The sequence below is a fragment of the Mchenga conophoros genome, linkage group LG4, assembly GCF_057382185.1.
Source record: "Mchenga conophoros isolate Kocher_MC1m ecotype Shallow Benthic linkage group LG4, M_conophoros_male_GT1.1, whole genome shotgun sequence".
Classification (NCBI taxonomy): Eukaryota; Metazoa; Chordata; class Actinopteri; order Cichliformes; family Cichlidae; genus Mchenga; species Mchenga conophoros.
The window spans coordinates 4,947,523-4,968,139 of record NC_140529.1 but is presented as its reverse complement, the minus strand read 5'-3'; the positions used below and the strand labels follow the sequence as shown (position 1 = coordinate 4,968,139).

General features: G+C 42.9%; 1 protein-coding gene across 1 annotated transcript; it reads left to right on the top strand.

The window, feature by feature from the left end:
* Positions 1–6,740, top strand: LOC146575355 (single-strand DNA endonuclease ASTE1-like). The gene is made up of 4 exons (XM_085270012.1): positions 1–4,778; positions 4,867–5,059; positions 5,370–5,532; positions 5,613–6,740. The coding sequence occupies exons 1-4, from the start codon at positions 3,564–3,566 to the stop codon at positions 5,902–5,904; spliced, it is 1,863 nt and encodes a 620-aa protein (XP_085126138.1). The 5' UTR covers positions 1–3,563; the 3' UTR covers positions 5,905–6,740.
* The last annotated feature ends 13,877 nt before the right edge of the window (positions 6,741–20,617 follow it).

The window sequence follows — 20,617 nt, the reverse complement described above, 5'->3', positions numbered from 1 at the left end:
TAGACGGTAGGTGAAGTGTCTTGCCCAAGGACACAACGACCGAGACTGTATAGTACAGTATATTAGCAGAGTTTTTCTGTCCTCACTAAGTGTTGTCCTCATGAATGTAGACTAAGCTATACAGACAGGTAAACACTCTCCTTGTCAAAATCCAAGGAACAGGCCGATGTATTGAGTTGGATGATTTAATAAGGATAAAGTGTAAAACTGTTGACAAAACCAGAAGTAAAACCAATTAAAATGTTGCATCAATATGCCTTGTTGGGGTTATAATACTGTACAAAGCACCTTGAGCCAATCTTTGTTATGATTTGGTGATATAAATGTAATGTAATGTAACTGATAAACTGGGACTACACACAACAGTGCACAGTGTTTGAGAACAACTTCTTGGTTCTTTAACCTGTTCTCTTTTACTCCACTACTGTCACCATTTTATCTAAGTCTTTGATAAAATATCTCTGTGATCAACATTATTTGTTAGGATCTTAACAGAGCTGCAGGAAAAAAAGTGAAACTCATTTGGTTTTGCTCTACAGAGATGCACACTGAGTCACAAACCAATTCAACATACCAGTAAAAAACAAGAAAACAAAACCAAAAGAAAGATGTAGGTATGGTAGGATGAATAGGTGTGGCAGGTTGTGTTATTGTGTCAGTATGTGTAAAGATTACCACAGATAGCAGACACGCCAATGCAAAATATGGCAACAATGAAGCAGGAAGTTTAGTAATCATGATCATCTTCAGAGATACAAAAATGAACCAAGTTTCACATGTATAGATGTATACATTACCAGCTGTTCTTGTTGTTCTGGAGCCAAAACAGCATCTGTCCCTGCTGGCCTAAAGCACTGCCTAACCTAATATTATCATATGTAGTTGTGATGGAGGTGGTAAGGATGGTAATTAAGCAGTACAATGGTTTGATTCTTTTTAAAATTATTTTCCTTTTTTTTTTTTTGGTAAGATACTGTGGGACAGCTAGGTACAAAGGTGTGCCAAGGTGTGGCCGATTAATTAATTATTCTCAAAGTTTCCAGACTTTTAGGATCATGAATCATCCTGTTCTAAATAAAATGTTTTGCGTTTGTTCATCAGACAGAGAAACATCTTATGTTGGATGCTCTTGCTATGTGAGGAAATGTGCAGCATGTATCAGTAATTGAACAACACAATGTGACAGATGATTGTGCAGGTGTCTGCTGTGAAAATTGTTTTTTTAATTTCTGTCAGAGATGTGCTGTAAAAGAAACCAGAAGAAAAACACAGGAAAAAAACACAAGACTATTATACTTTGTTTATTCGTGACTATTGAAAATAATATTGAAGGAAAATAACTTTTTCTTTTTAAAATACAAGCTGACAAAGGACATATTTAGTTGTTTCACATTATCACATTTGGTCTCTATTATGCATTTCAGAGTCACTGGGTGAGAGGTGAGGTTGGGACAGGTCACTGGTCTCTCACTGATTAAAATACTTTTTTGTTCTCATAGTTATCACTGGGGTTTTGAAAAAAAGAGATTAAAACAAAAAATGTTTAGGGCAAGGGTAATTCACAAATTAACACTTAAATATCAGAGAGCATTAACTTCTTTAAAAAAATATTTGTTGTCATTTATTGCTTTTACTTTGGTTGTAATATCTGAATATAAAATGCTTCGAACACTTATTCACAGCAAAAAATTAAGTCAGAAAAAAAATCGAAACTTTCAGAAAAAGTAAAAAAGCAAACAAACAAACAAAAAACTTGTGATGGTTACTGGGTATTGTTGTGTGAAATGGAAAATAGACTGATTCTTATATGGTGAATCTCTATTTTACCATTGGCTTACATCACTTCCTTGTTTCTTGCTTCTAGCTAACCATAGCACAGTGTTACAAGTAAAAGCAGCTCCTGTAAGAGTTGTACACTCTTCTCTATTACTGATAAATGCTGTTACCATAGCATTTATCAGCTGAAGAGCAAGTGGATTTACATCAGCCTGTATGCTTATTTGCATTATGGGTTAATATCTAATGAGATTTATTTTTTGGTTTAATTGTTTGTTTGTTCTTTGTGCTGCTCCAAAAAAAGTTTAATGTGTGTTTGTTTTGTCCTGTTGAAACAGCCAGCTGTGCCATCTGCCCATTTAACCTTTCTCCAAAAGACATTTCGCTCGTCCATAACGAGGAGCTGCGACAGTCGAGCTTCAAGATGTCGGTCCAAGATGTTTTGGAGCCGTTGCTTCTTTCTTAGTTGGCATGCTCACAGTCCATGGTCATATAACACTGGCTTCACTGTGGACGGTGACGCTCGTGTTGCAGCAGTTTTTAGTTCATGGCAGGGTTGAGCTTTGTGATGGACACAAAGTACCTTTGCTTTATTAACAACTGGAACGTTAATAAAACATGTTTGATTTTGCTCCACAGGGTGAAATGAAACAGAAAACCACAACGTGAAGATTAAAGAAATTAAACCAAAAAAGTAAGATAAGATAAGATAAGATAAGATAACCTTTATTAGTCCCACACGTGGGAAATTTGTTTTGTCACAGCAGGAAGTGGACAGTGCAAAAGTTATGAGGCAAAAATTAGGATACAATAAGAATAAATACAGTACACAACTGTACAGAATAGAATAAAATAAAATACTATATACAGTAGAATAAAATAAAATAAATATACAATAAGATAAAAAATAGAATACAAATACAAATGCTATATACAACTGAGTAAAAATACAACGATGACAGAAAGGATTATTGCACTTAGTATTATTGCACATGTGTGGATGTGTGTGTTTGTTCAGTTAAAGTCTTTGTTGTGGAGTCTGACAGCAGTGGGGAGGAAAGACCTGCGAAATCTCTCCGTCCCACACCGTGGGTGCCGCAGTCTCCCACTGAAGGAGCTGCTCAGTGCTGTCACAGTCTGCTGCATGGGGTGGGAGATGTTGTCCAACAGGGATGACAGCTTAGCCGCCGTTCTCCTGTCACTCACCACCTCCACTGGGTCCAGAGGGCATCCTAGAACAGAGCTGGCCCTTCGGATCACCCTGTTCAGTCTCTTCCTGTCCCCAGCAGAGATGCTGCCGCCCCAGCAGACCACACCATAAAAGATAGCAGAAGCCACCACAGAGTCATAGAAGGTCTTCAGGAGTGGGCCCTCCACTCCAAATGACCTGAGTCTCCGCAGCAGGTACAGCCTGCTCTGCCCTTTCCTGTAGAGGGCGTCTGAGTTATGAGTCCAGTCCAGTCTGTTGTTCAGATGAACACCAAGGTACCTGTAGCTGTCCACAGCCTCAATGTCCATACCTTGGATGTTCAGTGGTTGCAGTGGAGAATGTTTGTGCCTGCGGAAGTCTACCACCAGCTCCTTGGTTTTACTGGCGTTGATCTGGAGGTAGTTCAGCTGGCACCAGTCCTAATCTAACATTCCTAAGATAGGAATGTTAGATTAGTCACAACAGGTGTGACTGGTTCTGTCGGTGTGGGTGTGCACTCTAGTAGTATAAATATCTGCAGACACAGAGGCATTAGCACAATAACCACTGCTCATCTTTATCCACACTTTAAGGAATCATGGAGGTTTCAGCGTTAAAGAAAATGATAGATGTTTTGAGTCTCTGTGAAGACGTTAAGGTAGAAAAAACAGATCTCATCATTGATGGTAATGCTCTTTACTATTTTTTGTATTATACATCTGATCCAAAGCTGGACCAGAGATGTGGAGGGGATTATCCTGGATTCAAACATGAGGTCTGTAAGTTCTTTAAGACTCTGCAGGACTGTGAAGTCAATCCGTACGTCATCCTGGATGGAGGCTCAGGACCCGAGAAGCATGAACAAAATGTGTCTCGTCTAAAATATAAACTGAAAAAATCAAAGACAATAGCAGAAACTGAGCCTGATGGCACTTTACCAGAGGGATATAATGTGTTACCACCTCTGGTCAAAGATGTATTCCTAGAAATCTTAAAGGAAGAAAAAATAGAGTTTGAAGTGTGTTTAGGAGAGGCAGACCCTGAGGTTGTTTCTAAGGCAAATCAGGAACAATGTGCTGTGCTGTCCATTGACAAGGATTTTTACATCTTTGATGTGCACAAAGGTTTCCTTAATCTCCACAACTTTGAGTGGAAAAAAGAAGAGGATGGAAAAATTCCTGCTAAGATCTACACACGTTCAACGTTTTGTGAGCATTTTGAATTGGACCCTGCTCTCATGCCAGTCTTTGCTTCAATAGCAGGAAATGATTATTCAAAATTAGAAGACTATGGCGCTTTTGCAAAGGAATCATCTTCACCTGGTGAGTGCAGCATTAAAAGACTGGATGGTATGCTCCGCTTTTTAAGTGAAGTGAACCTGGATGGCTTGAATGATTCACGGAAGAGAGAACGTGCTCTGAGTAAAGCTTTAAAGTATGTTGGAAAAAAAGAGAACCAAACATTCAAATTCGCCATTGAAAGATATGTTGAACCAGAAAAAAACAAAAAACAACCAAGTTCCAAGTTGCCACCATGGGTGTGTAAAAAAGTTGAGCACGGAGAACTCACCAGTTTCGCCACAAGTGTTGTGGGTCGGAAGACAATGATGCTGACCCCACTTGTGGAGGACTTTTCACAGCACAGTAGTTATCAAGCTGCTTACCGCATCAGACAGTACTTCTATGGACTGTTAACAGGAGATAAGATTACTGAATATGACAGGGATGGAGAAGAGATCAAATACTACCATGTCCGACCAATACCTCCCAGCAGTCATGAACAGAAACAACTGAAACTACAGTGTCTGACAGAGGTACTGAGGTTAATCATTAAATATGCGTTTAATTACTCTGACAGGTAGACATGTTTCTGTGGTACATGTAAGCATATTGTCTGTGTAGTACCTCTCTATGCAGGATGAGCGTCGCAGGGTGTTTGAAGAAGCTCTGGAGGTTCAGACTTCAGTCTTAGAAAACATCCCCAACCAGCTGAAGCTGCCAGTCTATGTGACTGTTTTCTGGTTCAAGAGTCTACAACAGCACCACTGCCTCCACGCCCTCCTGCTGTGGTTTGTGTGTAAGCCCGATGGTCCAGGTTAGTCTCACGGGGTAACATGATGAATATTAACAATGAAATATAGCTACATGTCACTTTATATATTCCATATATTCTACTCGGATGAAACTTTTACAGTTTCAGCTCCATAAATGTGATTATTCTGTTTATTATTTACAGTCACCTGTCAGCAGGTTAGTCTCTCTGAAAGCAGTCAGCAGATGGACTGTAGTCAGAGTTTGTGTGACAGTAGCAGCACTGATGCTTCCACATGAGCCTGAACAAGAAGACAAACTGCTGCTGGTCTCTGGTTCTGTGTCACTGAAACTTTTTCTTTTTTTGTCTGTAGAGGACGAGTTTGAGAGGAAGATGAAAGTTTTAAACGATGAAGGTGTGAGTAACTGGAAGCCATGTGTGGCTCATGCTTTCAGCCAATGGCAGTGCTGCATGAGGCAGAGCCTCCACCTGAACCAGCTGCTGCTTTCCCCTCTACCAGAACCTCAGTTTGCCCGGTAAACACCAGACCAATGATTTGCTCCACAGATGGTTAACACACTTCATCAACTTTAACTGAGATTTTCTGCTTTGTCAGGCTTTACTGTGGACCTCTCCTTCATCGGCTGGCAGATGGAGACACGATTGAAGAAGTACAGAAAACACTGAGAGGAGAAAAGAAGAAATTATATGAGAACCTGAAGACTGTTTGTAATCCTTCTTCTGGAGAGGGATCCTCTGTCCTGAGAGTTGAGGTTCCCTCTACTGGGGAGCGTTCCTCTGGTATGAGTTCCTCCAGTGAGGAGGGATGGGAGCAAGTTGCAAACAACAACAAAAACCAAAAAAAGGGAAAAAAGAAGAGAGCTACCAGAGAAAAAGCTGATAAATGAGACTCTGAGTGATGAGCTGATCAGAGAAGGACTTTCTGATCCCGAAGCTCTGTTCTGTTACTTCTCTTCAAATGTACTCTAACACAACTGTTGATACTAGCATTTGTTTGATTTTGAACACTGTTTACCAAGGAGTTTTCAAAACTTTTAAAATAAGGTACTATTATCTCTATGTGCCACTATCTTCATATATGGAATTAGCATTAATTTGATATTAGAATTTCTGGTGTAGTGATTCCGGTTAGTATGATAATTTACATCCATCCATCCACCCATCCATCCATCCATCCATCCATCTATCTATCTATCTATCTATCTATCTATCTATCTATCTATCTATCTATCTATCTATCTATCTATCTATCTATCTATCTATCTATCTATCTATCTATCTATCTATCTATCTATCTATCTCTCTTGATCTTTTCAGTCTTTTCTTTTAGGTTAACTCCCAGCATGGCAAATATCACGTCCAGTGCCTTCAAATAGTCATGTCACTGGTTAAGTTCCCAGCTTGTGATTCAAAGCGCAGGTTCCATCAGTGGTGTTCATACATGCTGCTGCTTGTCCCTTCAGTGTTATAGGTCACTTGCACTGACTTTTGCCTGCTGTTAATTCTTCAAGTCCACGATGTTCTGTCTGTCTTCTGTCTTCATCACAAGGTTGACTGTCCTTTAAGCTTCTTCTCAGGCTAAGGACATAATGAGAGGTCAAGCTGTCAAATTTCAAGCCAAAGACTGGCCTGTTTGTCGTCCCAATTCTGTTAATCTATCATTTTGCCGCTGCACTCATGTTTTGAGGTCCATGGGCACCTGTATTAAAATAGGACGGAACACAGCCTTGCCTCAGTGAACTATTAATGACTTATGGTTGCTAAAAACAACTTAGGTAATTTAAATTCAAGTGGTCAAGGGAAACACCATAGGTGAAGACCAAGTCCAGAGTGTGCCCAGCCGTATGAGTAGCCCCTGCTACATGCTGAACAAAGTTGAAAGAGTCCATAATGCTCAGGAACCCCTTAGTGGTACTGTTTGTTGAGTCATCCACATGAATGTTGAAATCTCCAACAATGATAACCATGCCCATTTTAATAGTGGAAGTTAAAAAGTCTTGTAGGTCTGACAGAAAAGACGCAGCAGACCCAGGTGGACGATAAATTAAAATGCCGTATGTGGGCTGTTCTCTTCCAATTTTTATCATAAGCATCTCACAAGAGTTTTAGCAGCTTGAAGAAATCATCTGGCATAAAAATGTATTTTTAAAAACATTCTGTCTGACTCCTGACACTGTTTCACAGACAGGCAGTCACAAAGCACTGTACACAAATACATGTATGACATTTATTAAACATAGATTTAATGAACCCAATCCAAAGAGGAAGTCTGGAAGTCCGCCATTTTGAATGTAAAATGATATTTTGGCACGTTTTAGTGTTTTCCAGGCATCGCTGGTTTACACATTCGCCTGCAAAGTGAGAGGTCACTGGTTAAATTCCATTTGGTTACTTCAGGAACTTTTTGGGGTTACTTCAGAAAGGGACATCTTCATCAAAGTCATGTTTGTGGTGGAATTTTGATCATTTACCACTGAACATAAGATTTTCATCTCTAAAAATGTATTTTGTCCAGTCTGTCCCAAACTTCACATGTTTGATGACAGTCTGGCGACGACTACATGCCAATATCTGGTCACACATGGTGCCACAGTTCTCATATAACATTTTAATCAAGACTGTGATTGAAGTATTTCTTGCAAAACAATCATAACCAAACAAAACCTGTCCTGTACTGTAAATGAACAGTAGGACAAAAAGATTTCTAGTCATTACGGAAAGCAATGTTTTTGTTTACATCGTTGGAACGAGGAAAAATTCCCCCACCACAAAAACACAGAAATACTCATGAAAGCAACCTGTAGTGCAAACACGAGGGCTGAATTTATTACTTCCTGTGCTAGAAACCTGCTGATGTTCCTGATATGAATAGATCACCAGTCTTCCTTGTCTTTATCTTATCTCCTGTTGAGATGTTGCAGCAGAAAATGTTTTTAAAAGCATTAGTATGTCAGAAAGAAAGACCATTTTCTCCATGGGAGTGATAAACTCCTATATTTGTGGTTTATTGCACTGGGTAGCATCTTCATCTAAATCTACTGCTGGAAAAGGATGATGTCACCACTAAAGGTACAGTGCGTTCTCAGGGGGAGTAATGTAATGTTGAAAATGGCATTTCACTGTGACTGAAACACAAAAAGGAACCAGTCCCATCCCTACATACACAAGTGGGCATCCATAGCTGCGATTTATCAGGTGGGTGCAGTGTGTGTTGGCAGTGGACTCACTGTGCCTAAGCAGCCATGAATCATAGAGGACTTCATGCTCCTCCATCATAAATCCACTGGCACCTACCAGCCAGTCACTGTGGGTTTGTCATTGTAGAAAGCTGAACATACAACCTCTGCATAGAAGCACAGCTACAGTTAATATGTTAGCTCTGTATTTGTTCTAAAACCTTCTATCACTGTGTGGTGATGGATACTGGTTGGATATTTTTAGCTGCTTCAAATGTTGAGACAATCAGCTCCATTATCCATTTGCCGATTTTTTTAACACAGGTGAAACCAGTTACTCATTTCTAGTAAATCAGTTGCCTGAGAAATTTTCCCTGGAAGCCAAACTGTGGCAAAGAACGACCCTGAAGCTGGCTGACCTGAACAAAGTGCAGCAACACTTAATAATTACACAAGCACATGTAAATATGTCTACTGCGCTGTTGCATAATTTTGGTTAGGTTGCAAAGCATGACAATAATGTTAATATCATTTTTACCAACTTGTACGTGAAGTGGGGAAACTAATTATTAAATTGCACCGAAATAACAACAAAGAAAAGAAAACAAAGCTGCCTTACTGCACTAACAGAGAAAGTTAGAGCTTCATGAAATTTCCCCTCTTTTGTATTTGACCCTTCACCCTCAGTTTTTCCTGTTCTTCGCTATTAGAAGCTGACCGTTTAAACCTCTGAGTTGGATTGAAATGTCCTAGCTCGGCATGTCAGACGGAAGGAGAATCACAGCTGAAACTATATATCTTTTTTCCCTGCAGAGCCATAGAAATGATTGCACTGTAATGTTTTTAATAAACGTCTATGGCAGGGGTCGGCAACCCGCGGCTCCGGAGCCGTATGCGGCTCTTTAGTCTTTATTTTGCGGCTCCGGGTGGTTTGGGAAAATAAATTAGAAGTATTTAGCTGAAGTGTATTTTATTTGTGTTTATTTCTTTTTTTAACTTGTAGTTCTAAATTAGAAGATTATTGTGATATTGAAATATAAAAATACAATTATATTCTATTATTTTTTTTCATCGCTCATAATAAGCGTCACACTCGCAGAAGCCGGTGTACCCGCCGAAACGCCTGCATTTATCGAGACTTTCAAACCCAGGTAGGCCAATTATGGATCTTTGGATCCACATTATGTCAGCAGCTCCACCGTGAACTATGTTAAAAACAAACATGCTCACGCCTCACAGACGACAGCTTACAGTCCTGCGTAAACTGACTTCGTACAGCCCCGACCTGCTGTACACACACAGCCGGCTGTAGCTTTGCAGCTCACAGCCCGACACACACCAACACAACAGCAGAGAGAGCACAGACTTTCAGGCGGCGAGGCGTGATTGCGGGTGCCGCTCAGGTGCGTCGCCTCCCCTGCGGCGGCGCTGCAGACCACGCCCCGCCACACACATTAACCAGGTAAAATACATATTTAGGCAGAATTTTGCAAATATCTATTTTTCATTTTTTAGCAGCATAGTGCTTTTTTTTCCAAATATTTTTAAAAGTCGGTTCAAGGCTCCAAAAACACAAAGGCGATATAAGGGTGGCGACTCACAACAGTTTGTTTGCTGGATCATTTTAGTTCAGCTTTCCTTTTGTTATGTTTCTTTAAGAGTTCAAAATGTGTTAATTACATAAATAAAATGTAATTTTCTCTGTAGCACTTCATGGATTTCATAAGCAGCACACCTTAGTTGCTCTGTGGATTCTTTTAAAAAGCAGTTAAAAACTTTTCTTTTCAAACAAGCCTTTTGTTGATCTACATATTTTATATTCTTTACATTATGTACATTTGATCTTTTACATTGTGTATAATGTCTATTGATTGAATTGTTTATTTTAATATTTGTGTACAGCGCTTTGTGACTGCCTGTCTGTGAAAAGCGCTTAATAAATAAACTTTACTTACTTACTTTAGTTGTTCACACAAAGCATAAAAGTAAAAAACAATATATACAGTGTTATCTTCATTTTAGATGTCAAAAAGTATTTGCGGCTCCCAGCGTTTTCTTTTGCGTGGAAACCGGCTCCAAGTGGCTCTTTGGTTGTTAAAGGTTGCTGACCCCTGGTCTATGGCAAGTATGACAGAAGATTCTTAAATCATCTTAAAAAGGAAAGTCTCATTTTGCTCAACTGTTTCTGGAGGTCACAGCTCACGATTGAAATGGAAAACATTAAAGGAAGAAAGTGCACATTCTCCCATTTTTAAGGTTTGACATATAAGAACATAATAGAAATGATCTGGTCTTCACGAGCTCAGATGAACCACAAAGTGTGTGGAAACTAAGAACACCCCATGCTTCAGTAGCTTGTAGAAGCAGCAATAACTTTATCAGGTTCTTAAATCACTGTTGATAAGAATGTTGGCCTTCACTTCATTGAGGGTTTGAAGACATTGGTTCATGCACAGCTCTCTTAAGGCCCAACTGCAGCATTTCAATCAGGTTGAGGTCTGGATGTCGACTGGGCCGTTGCAACACCTTGGTTGTTTTTTTACATTTATCTTTTCACCTAGCCATTTGGTTGCAGATTTGCAGCAGAATGTGTTTGAGATCATTGTTTAATCAGAATCAGAATCAGAATCAGAATGGGTTTATTGCCAGATGTTGAGGTTTACAACATTAGGAAATTGCTGCGGTGCTTCAGTGCAAACAATAAGAATTAAAGTGCTATGTAGAAAGAAAGATATGTGCATGAGATATACATGTGATATATACATGAGAATAAGAATTATGAGTGCTACTTAGAAAGATATATACATGAGTGCAGGTGGTGATCAGTGCCAAACATATATACATGAAAGTAAGAATTATGAGTGCTACGTAGAAAGATATATACATGAGTGCAGGTGGTGATCAGTGCCAGACATGAAATGATGCAGTGACACAGCGTAGGGTCATGTGTTAGTGGCGGGGACAGTCATGTGGTTATTGTTCATGTGTCCAACAGCAGAGGGGAAGAAACTGTTCTTGTGGCGAGAGGTTCTGGTGCGAATGGACCGGAGCCTCCTGCCTGAGGGGAGCAGGTCAAACAGACTGTGTCCAGGGTGAGAAGGGTCAGCTGAGATCCGAGCTGCACGCCCCAGAGTCCTGGAGGTGTACAGGTCCTGCAGAGATGGGAGTCTGCAGCCAATCACCTTCTCAGCAGAGCGCACAACACGCTGCAGTCTCTGTTTGTCCCTGATAGTGGCTCCAGCGTACCACACGGTGATGGAGGAGGTGAGGATGGACTCGATGATTGCAGTGTAGAATTGCATCATCGTCCGTGTTGGCAGGTTGAATTTCTTCAGCTGCCTCAGGAAGTACATCCTCTGCTGGGCTTTCTTGATGACGGAGGTGATGGTGGGCTCCCACTTCAGGTCCTGGGTGATGGTGGTGCCCAGGAAGCGGAATGAGTCCACAGAGGTGATGGGGGTGTCAGTCAGGATGATGGGGGGGAGTGGGGCTGTGTGCTTCCTGAAGTCCACAATAATCTCCACTGTCTTCTGGGCATTCAGCACCAGGTTGTTGTGGCTGCACCAAGACACCAGACGTTCAACCTCCCTCCTGTAGGCAGACTCGTCCCCGTCAGAGATGAGCCCAATGACGGTGGTGTCATCTGCGAACTTGATTAGCTTGACAGACTGGTGGGTGGAGGTGCAGCAGTTGGTGTACAGGGAGAAGAGCAGAGGAGAAAGAACACAGCCCTGAGGGGAGCCGGTGCTGATGGTCCGGGAGTCCGAGACATTCTTTCCCAGCCTCACGTGCTGCTTCCTGTCCGTCAGGAAGTCAGTGATCCACCGGCAGATGGGATCAGGCACATTCATCTGGGAAAGCTTGCCTCGGAGATGGTCTTGAAGGATGGTGTTGAAGGCAGAGCTGAAGTCCACAAACAGGATCCTGGCGTAGGTTTCTGGGGAGTCCAGATGCTGCAGGATGAAGTGTAGGGCCATGTTGATGGCGTCGTCTACAGACCTGTTGGCTCTATATGCAAACTGCAGGGGGTCCAGGAGGGGGGCCGTGAGGGTCTTGAGATGGGAGAGAACTAGGCGCTCAAATGACTTCATGACCACAGATGTCAGAGCCACGGGTCTGTAGTCATTTAGTCCAGTGATCCTAGGTTTCTTGGGGACAGGGATTATGGTAGAGGACTTGAAGCAGGCAGGCACGTGACATGCCTGCAGTGAGGAGTTGAAGATGCCAGAAAACACTGGGGCCAGCTCGTTTGCACAGTGTCTGAGGGTGGCAGGAGACACGCCGTCTGGGCCGGGAGCTTTCCGAGCATTTAGACTCCTAAACTGCTTCCTCACATCTGCTTCATGAATATGAAGAGTTGTGGTGGGAGGAGGTGGTGTGAAATCCTCTTTTGTGTGGGGTGAGGGGGCGGGTGTTGCAGGTAAACAGTTTGAAGGTGGTGATGGCTCTATGGAGGGGGGAGAGGTGGGGGAATGAGTGTCCAAAGTGCCTCTATTGTTGGGGCCGTTGGAGGTGTGAAGGCTGCCTGATGGCTCGTCAAAACGACAGTAGAAGTCGTTGAGGGTGTTGGCCAAGAGCAAGTCATCAGTGGAGTGGGGGGTTTTAGGCTTGTAGTTTGTAATGTTCCTAAAACCTTTCCACACAGAGGCCGAGTCATTCTCTGAGATCTGCTGCTGCATCTTCTCAGAGTGCTGATGTTTGGCAATGTCCACTTCCTTAGTGAACCTGTACTTGGCCTCTCTGTAGCAGTCCCTGTCTCCGCTTCTGAACGCCTTACTCTTTTCCAGCCACAGCTTTTTGAGTTTAGGAGTAAACCAGGGTTTGTCATTGTTATAACTCACCCTGGTGCGTGATGGCACAATGCTGTCCTCACAGAAGTGGATGTAGGAGGTGACAGTGTCCGTAAACTCGTCCAAGCTGTTAGAAGCAGCCTTCATTGTGTCCCAGTCTGTGGTCTCCAAACACGTGCGAAGCTCCTCCACAGCCTCGTTGCTCCACAGTTTTTTGGTCCTCACGACAGGTTTGGAGAGCTTCAGCCTCTGTCTGTTATGTTGTTGTTCATCTGAGGTTGTGTGTACCCAATTTGAGCCAAGCTTTATCTGTCAGGCAGATGGCTTCACGTTTGATTCAAAAATACTTTGGTACACAAAGGAAAGGTCCTGTGGACTTGCTGTGGATGGTCCTTTCTAATTGTACTGTCATGAACATTAGCATGTAACATGCTAGCAGTGGCCTGAAGAGTCTGAGACGTAGCTCTTGGGTTTTGTGCAGTTTTCCTGAGTATTGCACAGTTTGATCTTTGGGCATATTTGCTGGGATGTTCACTACTGAGAAGATTAGCAACTGCACTGAATGTTTTCCACTTGACAATCATCTGTCTCTCTGTAAAATGATGGGCTTCTAATTGTTTGGCCTCATTATAGCCTCATAACTTTTCCTAGATTGATGGGAAGCAACCATTTCTTCTCAAAGATGATTGTTGATGTCTTTTCTAGTTGGCATTGTGTTAATGTAACGGGTGTATTAAAAAATAATTTATATTTCACCAAAGATCCATCCTGCAGTGTTATCTCGCTTTGTCAGTATTGGTTATGTATATGTGTTTATTTATATATGTTTATTTTCTGTATTTATATTTTGGGAGCTTTTATTTTGTTTGTGTGACCTTTGACTTCCCACGAAGTCACTTCCTGTAGCTGCGCGCTATTTTCCTCAGTCGCCTAGAGGCCCCGCTGAGGAAAGTTCTGGGAGAATAAATCCCCTCGTCGCTCACCGATTCAAAGGCACCCTGCCTCCCAACCTAATGACACCCAGCCTTTAAACTAGCTGGCCCGCATTTGGTGAGGGGATGTGTGGGCACAGATGTTGAAACCCTCGGCAGTGATGATGTTGAAAAGCATTACATTAAAGCATGTGCAGCCGCACCAGATGGTGTTAAGGTGGTAGTACAAAACACACAGAGAGTTGGCCCGTTTGACAAACTGTTTTACACTCCTGTCAGCATTAATAACAGACACCACATGCAGGGTATGCTTGACTCTGGTTCCATGGCGTGCACACTCAGTGAGCAAGCAGAACAAAGTATGCTGAGTGCGAATACACTGCCAGAACCCACTCCCCTGCCTCAAGAAATAGTGCTAGTAGGCTGTGGTGGCACACTTACCAAGCCCAAATGCATGTATGAAGTTGAAATAAAACTGTATGGAGAGACCTGTATTGTTCCCATCCTTGTAGTGCCAGGTCAACGTGATGATATAATCATTGGCACAAATGTCATCCGGTTTCTCATGCACCAGTTGAAAATAACCAATTGGCGCCTCGTGTCAGGTGGCGGTTGTCCCCCAGAGTGTGAGCAGTTTCTTGACCTCATGGCTAATTCATCCCGATGGAGAGGTGAAGAACTCCCAGACAAGATCGGCACAGTCAAGCTTCAGCAGTCAGTCACCTTGTTAGCAAGACAAGAGCATCTAGTCTGGGGCAAGCTGCCGAGTAATGTTTCTATGTCACCAGGGAGCACAGTGATTGTTGAAGCCACTTCATCAAAGTCCATGCCACGTAACATCATGGTTGGCTGCATCATAACGCCATTGTGGGGTGATAGGTGGGTTCCCATGAAGGTCACTAACCTGTTGGATAAACCAGTCACCCTGAAAAGAAACAGTAAGTTGGCTGACGTGTCCCCTTGTGTTGCTGTTGAGGATTTTGAAGTTTTCCAGGGCACCTGTCGACCCCAGAAATCTGTGCAGGAGGAAGAGAAGGATGATGCCCACCTCACTGATCTTAAACAGAGACTAAAACAGGTTGGGCTCAGCGAAATTGATATTGACCTGTGCCATGTTGGTCAAGGGGGGAAGGAGAAACTGGTTAAAATGCTTGAGAAGTACAATGACATTTTCTCCAAGCATGCACATGACTGTGGCAAGGCCGAAGGCTTTGTACACTGCATCAGGCTCACTGATGAGAGGCCATTCCGCCTTCCTTACCGCCGAGTCCCTCCAGCACATTATCAAAAGCTGTGACAAGTTTTGTCTGAAATGGAAGAACAGGAAATCATCAGAAGGTCCGTGAGCGAGTATGCCTCTCCACTGGTGTTAGTGTGGAAAAAGGATGGTAGTTTGAGAATCTGCACTGATTTCAGATGGCTGAATGCAAGGACCCTCAAAGATGCACACCCACTGCCACACCAGTCTGACTGCCTTGCTGCATTGGGTGGAAATACCTACTTCAGCACCATGGATCTGACCTCGGGATTTTATAACATCCCTATGGCAGAGGAAGACAAGAAATACACAGCATTTACAACCCCAATGGGATTGTTCGAGTACAACAGAATGCCCCAAGGACTCTGTAACAGCCCCGCCTCATTCATGCGAATGATGCTCAGTATTTTTGGGGATCTGAACTTCAGTAGTCTGCTGTGCTATCTCGACGATCTGCTTGTATTTGCTCGGACAGAAGAGGAGGCCTTGGAGCGGCTAGAGACTGTGTTTCAGCGCTTGCGCATCCATAACCTCAAACTAAGTCCTAAGAAATGCCACTTAATGAGGTCATCAGTCAAGTTTTTAGGCCACATTATAGATGGCAATGGAGTGGCTGTGGACCCAGCAAAGGTTGAGGTCATAGCAAAGATGACAAAGGCTGAATTGATGGAGGATGATGGCTGCACCCCGTCAGTTAAGAGGATTAAGTCATTCCTGGGGATGATATTCTACTATCAGCATTTCATCCCTAGCTGCTCCTCTATGGCCAAGCCTTTGTTTGCCCTCACTGCTGGACAGAAGAGGAGAGGGAGAGTTAAAACAGGCACCAATGCTGGTGTATACAGAAAACTGAAGCCCTCTGACTGGACAGATGAATGTGACGCAGCTCTGTCTAATCTGAAAGAGAAGCTGTTGAATTGTGTAGTCCTTACACATCCAGACTTTTCTTTGCCTTTGATATTGTCCATTGATGCTTCATTAGATGGGCTCGGTGCTGTATTGTCACAAATACCAGCTGGACAGCAGAAAGCTCGTCCAATTGCTTTTGCAAGTAAGACCCTGAGCAATTCACAGAAAAAGTACCCAGCCCACAGGCTAGAGTTTTTGGCATTGAAATGGAGTGTGTGTGAGAAGTTCAGTCACTGGCTAAGAGGTCATCCCTTTACAGTGTGGACAGATAACAACCCTCCCACCTACATCATGACAAAACCAAGGCTTGATGCTTGTGAGCAGCGTTGGGTGTCCAAGCTTGCTCCTTACACATTTGATCTGAAGCACATACCTGGTACCAAGAATGTCGTAGCTGATGCTCTCAGCAGAGACCCCTTTGCAACAACAGTCAGCCATAGGCTGATCACAGAGCAGTACAGTCACCTCCTTGCTGAATCTGAGAGTGTCAGTTCTGAGGGAATACAAAATGCATTCCGGTTGAAGGTCCAAGGTCAACACGTGGACACACCACCTTTCCACACCACAGGACTGCAGACGCCCTCGTCTCAGCCTGGGTGTGATGCTATGGATGTTAAGGCAATCCTGGATTTTCACAGTGAGTGGGATCTGGCTGCTGAAACAAGGGCTGTGGAACTGTTCCAGTCTGTTCAGGACCTAGTGTGGCCAGGACAGGAGTCATTTTCTGTGTCCACACTAGAGGAACTCCAGCATAGCCAGGAACTTGATCCCAGTATTTCAAAGATCTTACCATTTGTCACAAGGAGAAGGCGACCTTCCAGGCGTGAAAGGGCAGGATTTGATGTGAAAGCCATGGTGTTATTTAAACAGTGAGAAAGGCTTAGGATCCAAAATGGAGTTCTCTATCGGATCACAAAGGAGCCCCTGAGTAAACAAAGGAGACATCAGTTTGTTTTGCCTGACAGTCTCAGAGCAAAGGCACTGAATGGTGTCCATGATATTGCAGGACATCAGGGGCAAGCGAAGACTTTATATCTGGCAAGACAACGGTTCTTTTGGCTGAAGATGGAGTCTGATATAAAAGAGTATGTCAAATGCTGTCAAAGATGCATCCTGGCCAAAACACCAGAACCCTCTGCTCGAGCCCCACTTGAGAGCATCAGAACCTCCGCCCCTATGGAGCTGGTGTGTTTGGATTTTTGGAGTGCGGAGGATAGTAAGCAACGCTCAGTAGATGTTCTTGTCCTTACAGATCATTTCACTAAGCTAGCCCATGCCTTCCCTTGCACAAACCAGACTGCAAAGCAGGTGGCTAAGAAACTATGGGACCATGTTTTCTGTGTGTATGGGTTTCCTGAGCGGATTCACTCCGATCAGGGGGCAAATTTTGAAAGTGAGCTCTTGGCAGAACTGCTCAAGTTCTCAGGGGTCTCCAAATCCCATACTACGGCATACCATCCCATGGGCAATGGAGGGACTGAGAGGTTCAATAGGACACTTGGCAACCTGCTTAGGTCCTTGCCCCTCAGAGAAAAGAACAAGTGGCCTCAACAAATACAGAGTCTGACATTTGCATATAATGCAACTGTACATGAGACCACAGGTTTTGCCCCATTTCAGCTCATGTTTGGCCGCATCCCGAGGCTCCCCGTTGATGTGATGTTTAAACAGGTGCTCTGTGATCCTGTAGTTGTGGATCAAAAAAGTTATGTGAAAACACTCATGTCACATCTTCATGAGGCAGCTAAGATTCCAGATGCCCAGACTCATGCCATCAAGGAACAAGACAAACAGGCAAAAGGATATAACAGAAAAGTAAAGGGCACTCATCTGAACATAGGAGACAGAGTACTCATTGCAAATAAGGGTGAAAGAGGAAAGAAGAAACTTGCTGACAAGTGGGATGCAACAGTGTACACAGTCAGAGACAGAAATCTGCAGACTCACACATACAAGTTGGAAGATGACAGAGGCAACATAAAGGTGGTACATCGCAACCTGGTTTTAAATATCAGCTTCCTGCCAGTAGTGACCGCTGAACTGTGTGACACTGGATCAGAGGGAGGGTCATGTGCGTCAGACCAGTTAGATTCCTTGGATGAGGAGACTGCAGAGGACAGGACCAGTGCTTGGATCAACTCAGATGATGATGAGAGTCAGGAGACCCTGAGTGAGGGACTCTCAGGATTGAGCAAGACAAGTCAACAAGCTCCAGAGGTGGTTGCAGGGGATTCAACCCAGTGTTCCCTGGTAGGAGAGGACTGCCCAGACAGAGACACAGACTTGGACAGTTTGGTAGCAGAACCTGACTTGGACTCCCCGTCTGTGTTAGACACACTTTCAGAAACTGCACTCACTCACTCACATCCATCAGACACAGATCGTGATGCACACACCAAGCCCCTATCAGTAGTCCCTGTGCATGTCGCCGACACGCAGATGCCTCCAACGGATGTATGTCATGATGTGGGTCCACAAGGACAGCCACGGGCAGGCCCGGACAATGTTGTCATGACGCGAGCCGGCCGAGTTAGTAAAAGAGTTAATCGACTCATTGAGTCCATGGTTCAAAAGCCTTTTGGCTTTAAGCATTTGGCAAATTCAGTTAGCAGAAGGTCTCAGTCTCTTCTTACGCTGTTTTAAGTAAACCCAGGTGTTTAGAGATCTTTCTGTATTTTGATTCTAGGGGACAGTATCATTATGGTACAATTAAATACATAGTGTGTTTTTAAGGTATTGATGTGTGTGGATGGCTGGGAATGTGTGTGGTGTAAATGGCATCACACTGATCTAAGAAAGGCTGAGGCCTGATCACCCTCATGCTCTTTCTGAACCTATCTGGTAGGTGGCTTATACAGCTGATACTAGAGCTTATAGCTCGGAGGTTTAAACCCATGCCCAGGAACCATAAATTCTGTAGATTTGTCCCTGTGTTCCAATTAGATTGTTCACCTGACTGTTCTGGATTTTGGTGAAATCTAGGAGGGGTGGATGTAACGGGTGTATTAAAAAATAATTTATATTTCACCAAAGATCCATCCTGCAGTGTTATCTCGCTTTGTCAGTATTGGTTATGTATATGTGTTTATTTATATATGTTTATTTTCTGTACTTATATTTTGGGAGCTTTTATTTTGTTTGTGTGACCTTTGACTTCCCACGAAGTCACTTCCTGTAGCTGCGTGCTATTTTCCTCAGTCGCCTAGAGGCCCCGCTGAGGAGAGGTGTTCATGCAGAAGTCCAGTAAAGTGAAGTTGCTGTACTGTTTTGTTTTTATTTTAAACAGTCGCCTAGAGGCCCCGCTGAGGAGAGTTCTGGGAGAATAAATCCACCCAGCTGGCAAAGTGAGAGCTGACTCCTCTGGTCATTCGCACAACACAACGCAGAGAACTCTGTCAGTGCGCCCCAGGGTGGCTGTGGTTACAATGTAGCTGCCATCACCAGTGTGTGAATGTGTGTGTGAATGGGTGGATGACTGGATATGTAAAGCGCTTTGGGGTCCTTAAGGACTAGTAAAGCGCTATATAAATACAGGCCATTTACCAATAAGAGTTTAAGGCCAGACCGGCTACATTAACAAACAGCTTTCAGACCTGCAAGCTGACAAAGCTGCTTTCACAGCGGTGTGCACACCTACTGTTGTGAACACCTCTTAATCAAGTACATTTGATTAGTAGCACCTGGCTGCAACATATCTTCTAAATTCCTATTAAAGCAATAAAGGTGAACTCAGTTTTCAACACACTGTAAATTGCATTTTGGCGTAGCTTTTTAAAATAAATAATGACACAGTGTATCATATCAGTGTTATACATGATAACATGTGATATATGTATGTAATATGTAGTTCATCTGACGTTGTATTTACCTCATTTTAAGACCTGCTAAGAAACAGATTGTTTTTATGGTATTTTTTTTTACTATGACTACAAATAAGGATTTTAGCCATCTAGAGCATGGCAGAGTGAAAGATGGAAAACAGAACATAGAAAAAAAACAGAGGTTAATGTTATTTATTGTCTCAAAATATCTCAAAACACCCACAGATCAAACTGGAAGAGGACTTACACCCTGTAACAAAAGAAAAACGGCAGACGAATGAAAGAGAAAATCAGAGAGATAAAGGCTGAAAAAAGTAAGTATACCTCTGAAAACACTCTGTAAACTACACGCGATTGGACGTTCAACCCTGTTATTGCAGTCAGTGTTCGTAAAGACCATTTCAACGTGCAAAGCTGTCAGGTCAAAATTCCTCGCTACGTAACACGTCAGCCAAAACTGTCATGCGCGCCCCCACTGTTTCGTGAACTGTTCATGAAAAAAAAGTGTGACGCGGTAGCTCTGATTGCATTCAAATACTGTAGTAATTTTAAAAAAGAGAAACAACCTCTCTATAGGAGTTTATTAATAAGGTAATAACACAAGGTAATAACTTGGCATTTTTATTACTTGTCGTCCTTTCCAACATCTTGAGACAATGTTCCACATTTTGACTGGCTCTGCAGGACATTGCTGGCTTTTAACTAATGCAACAT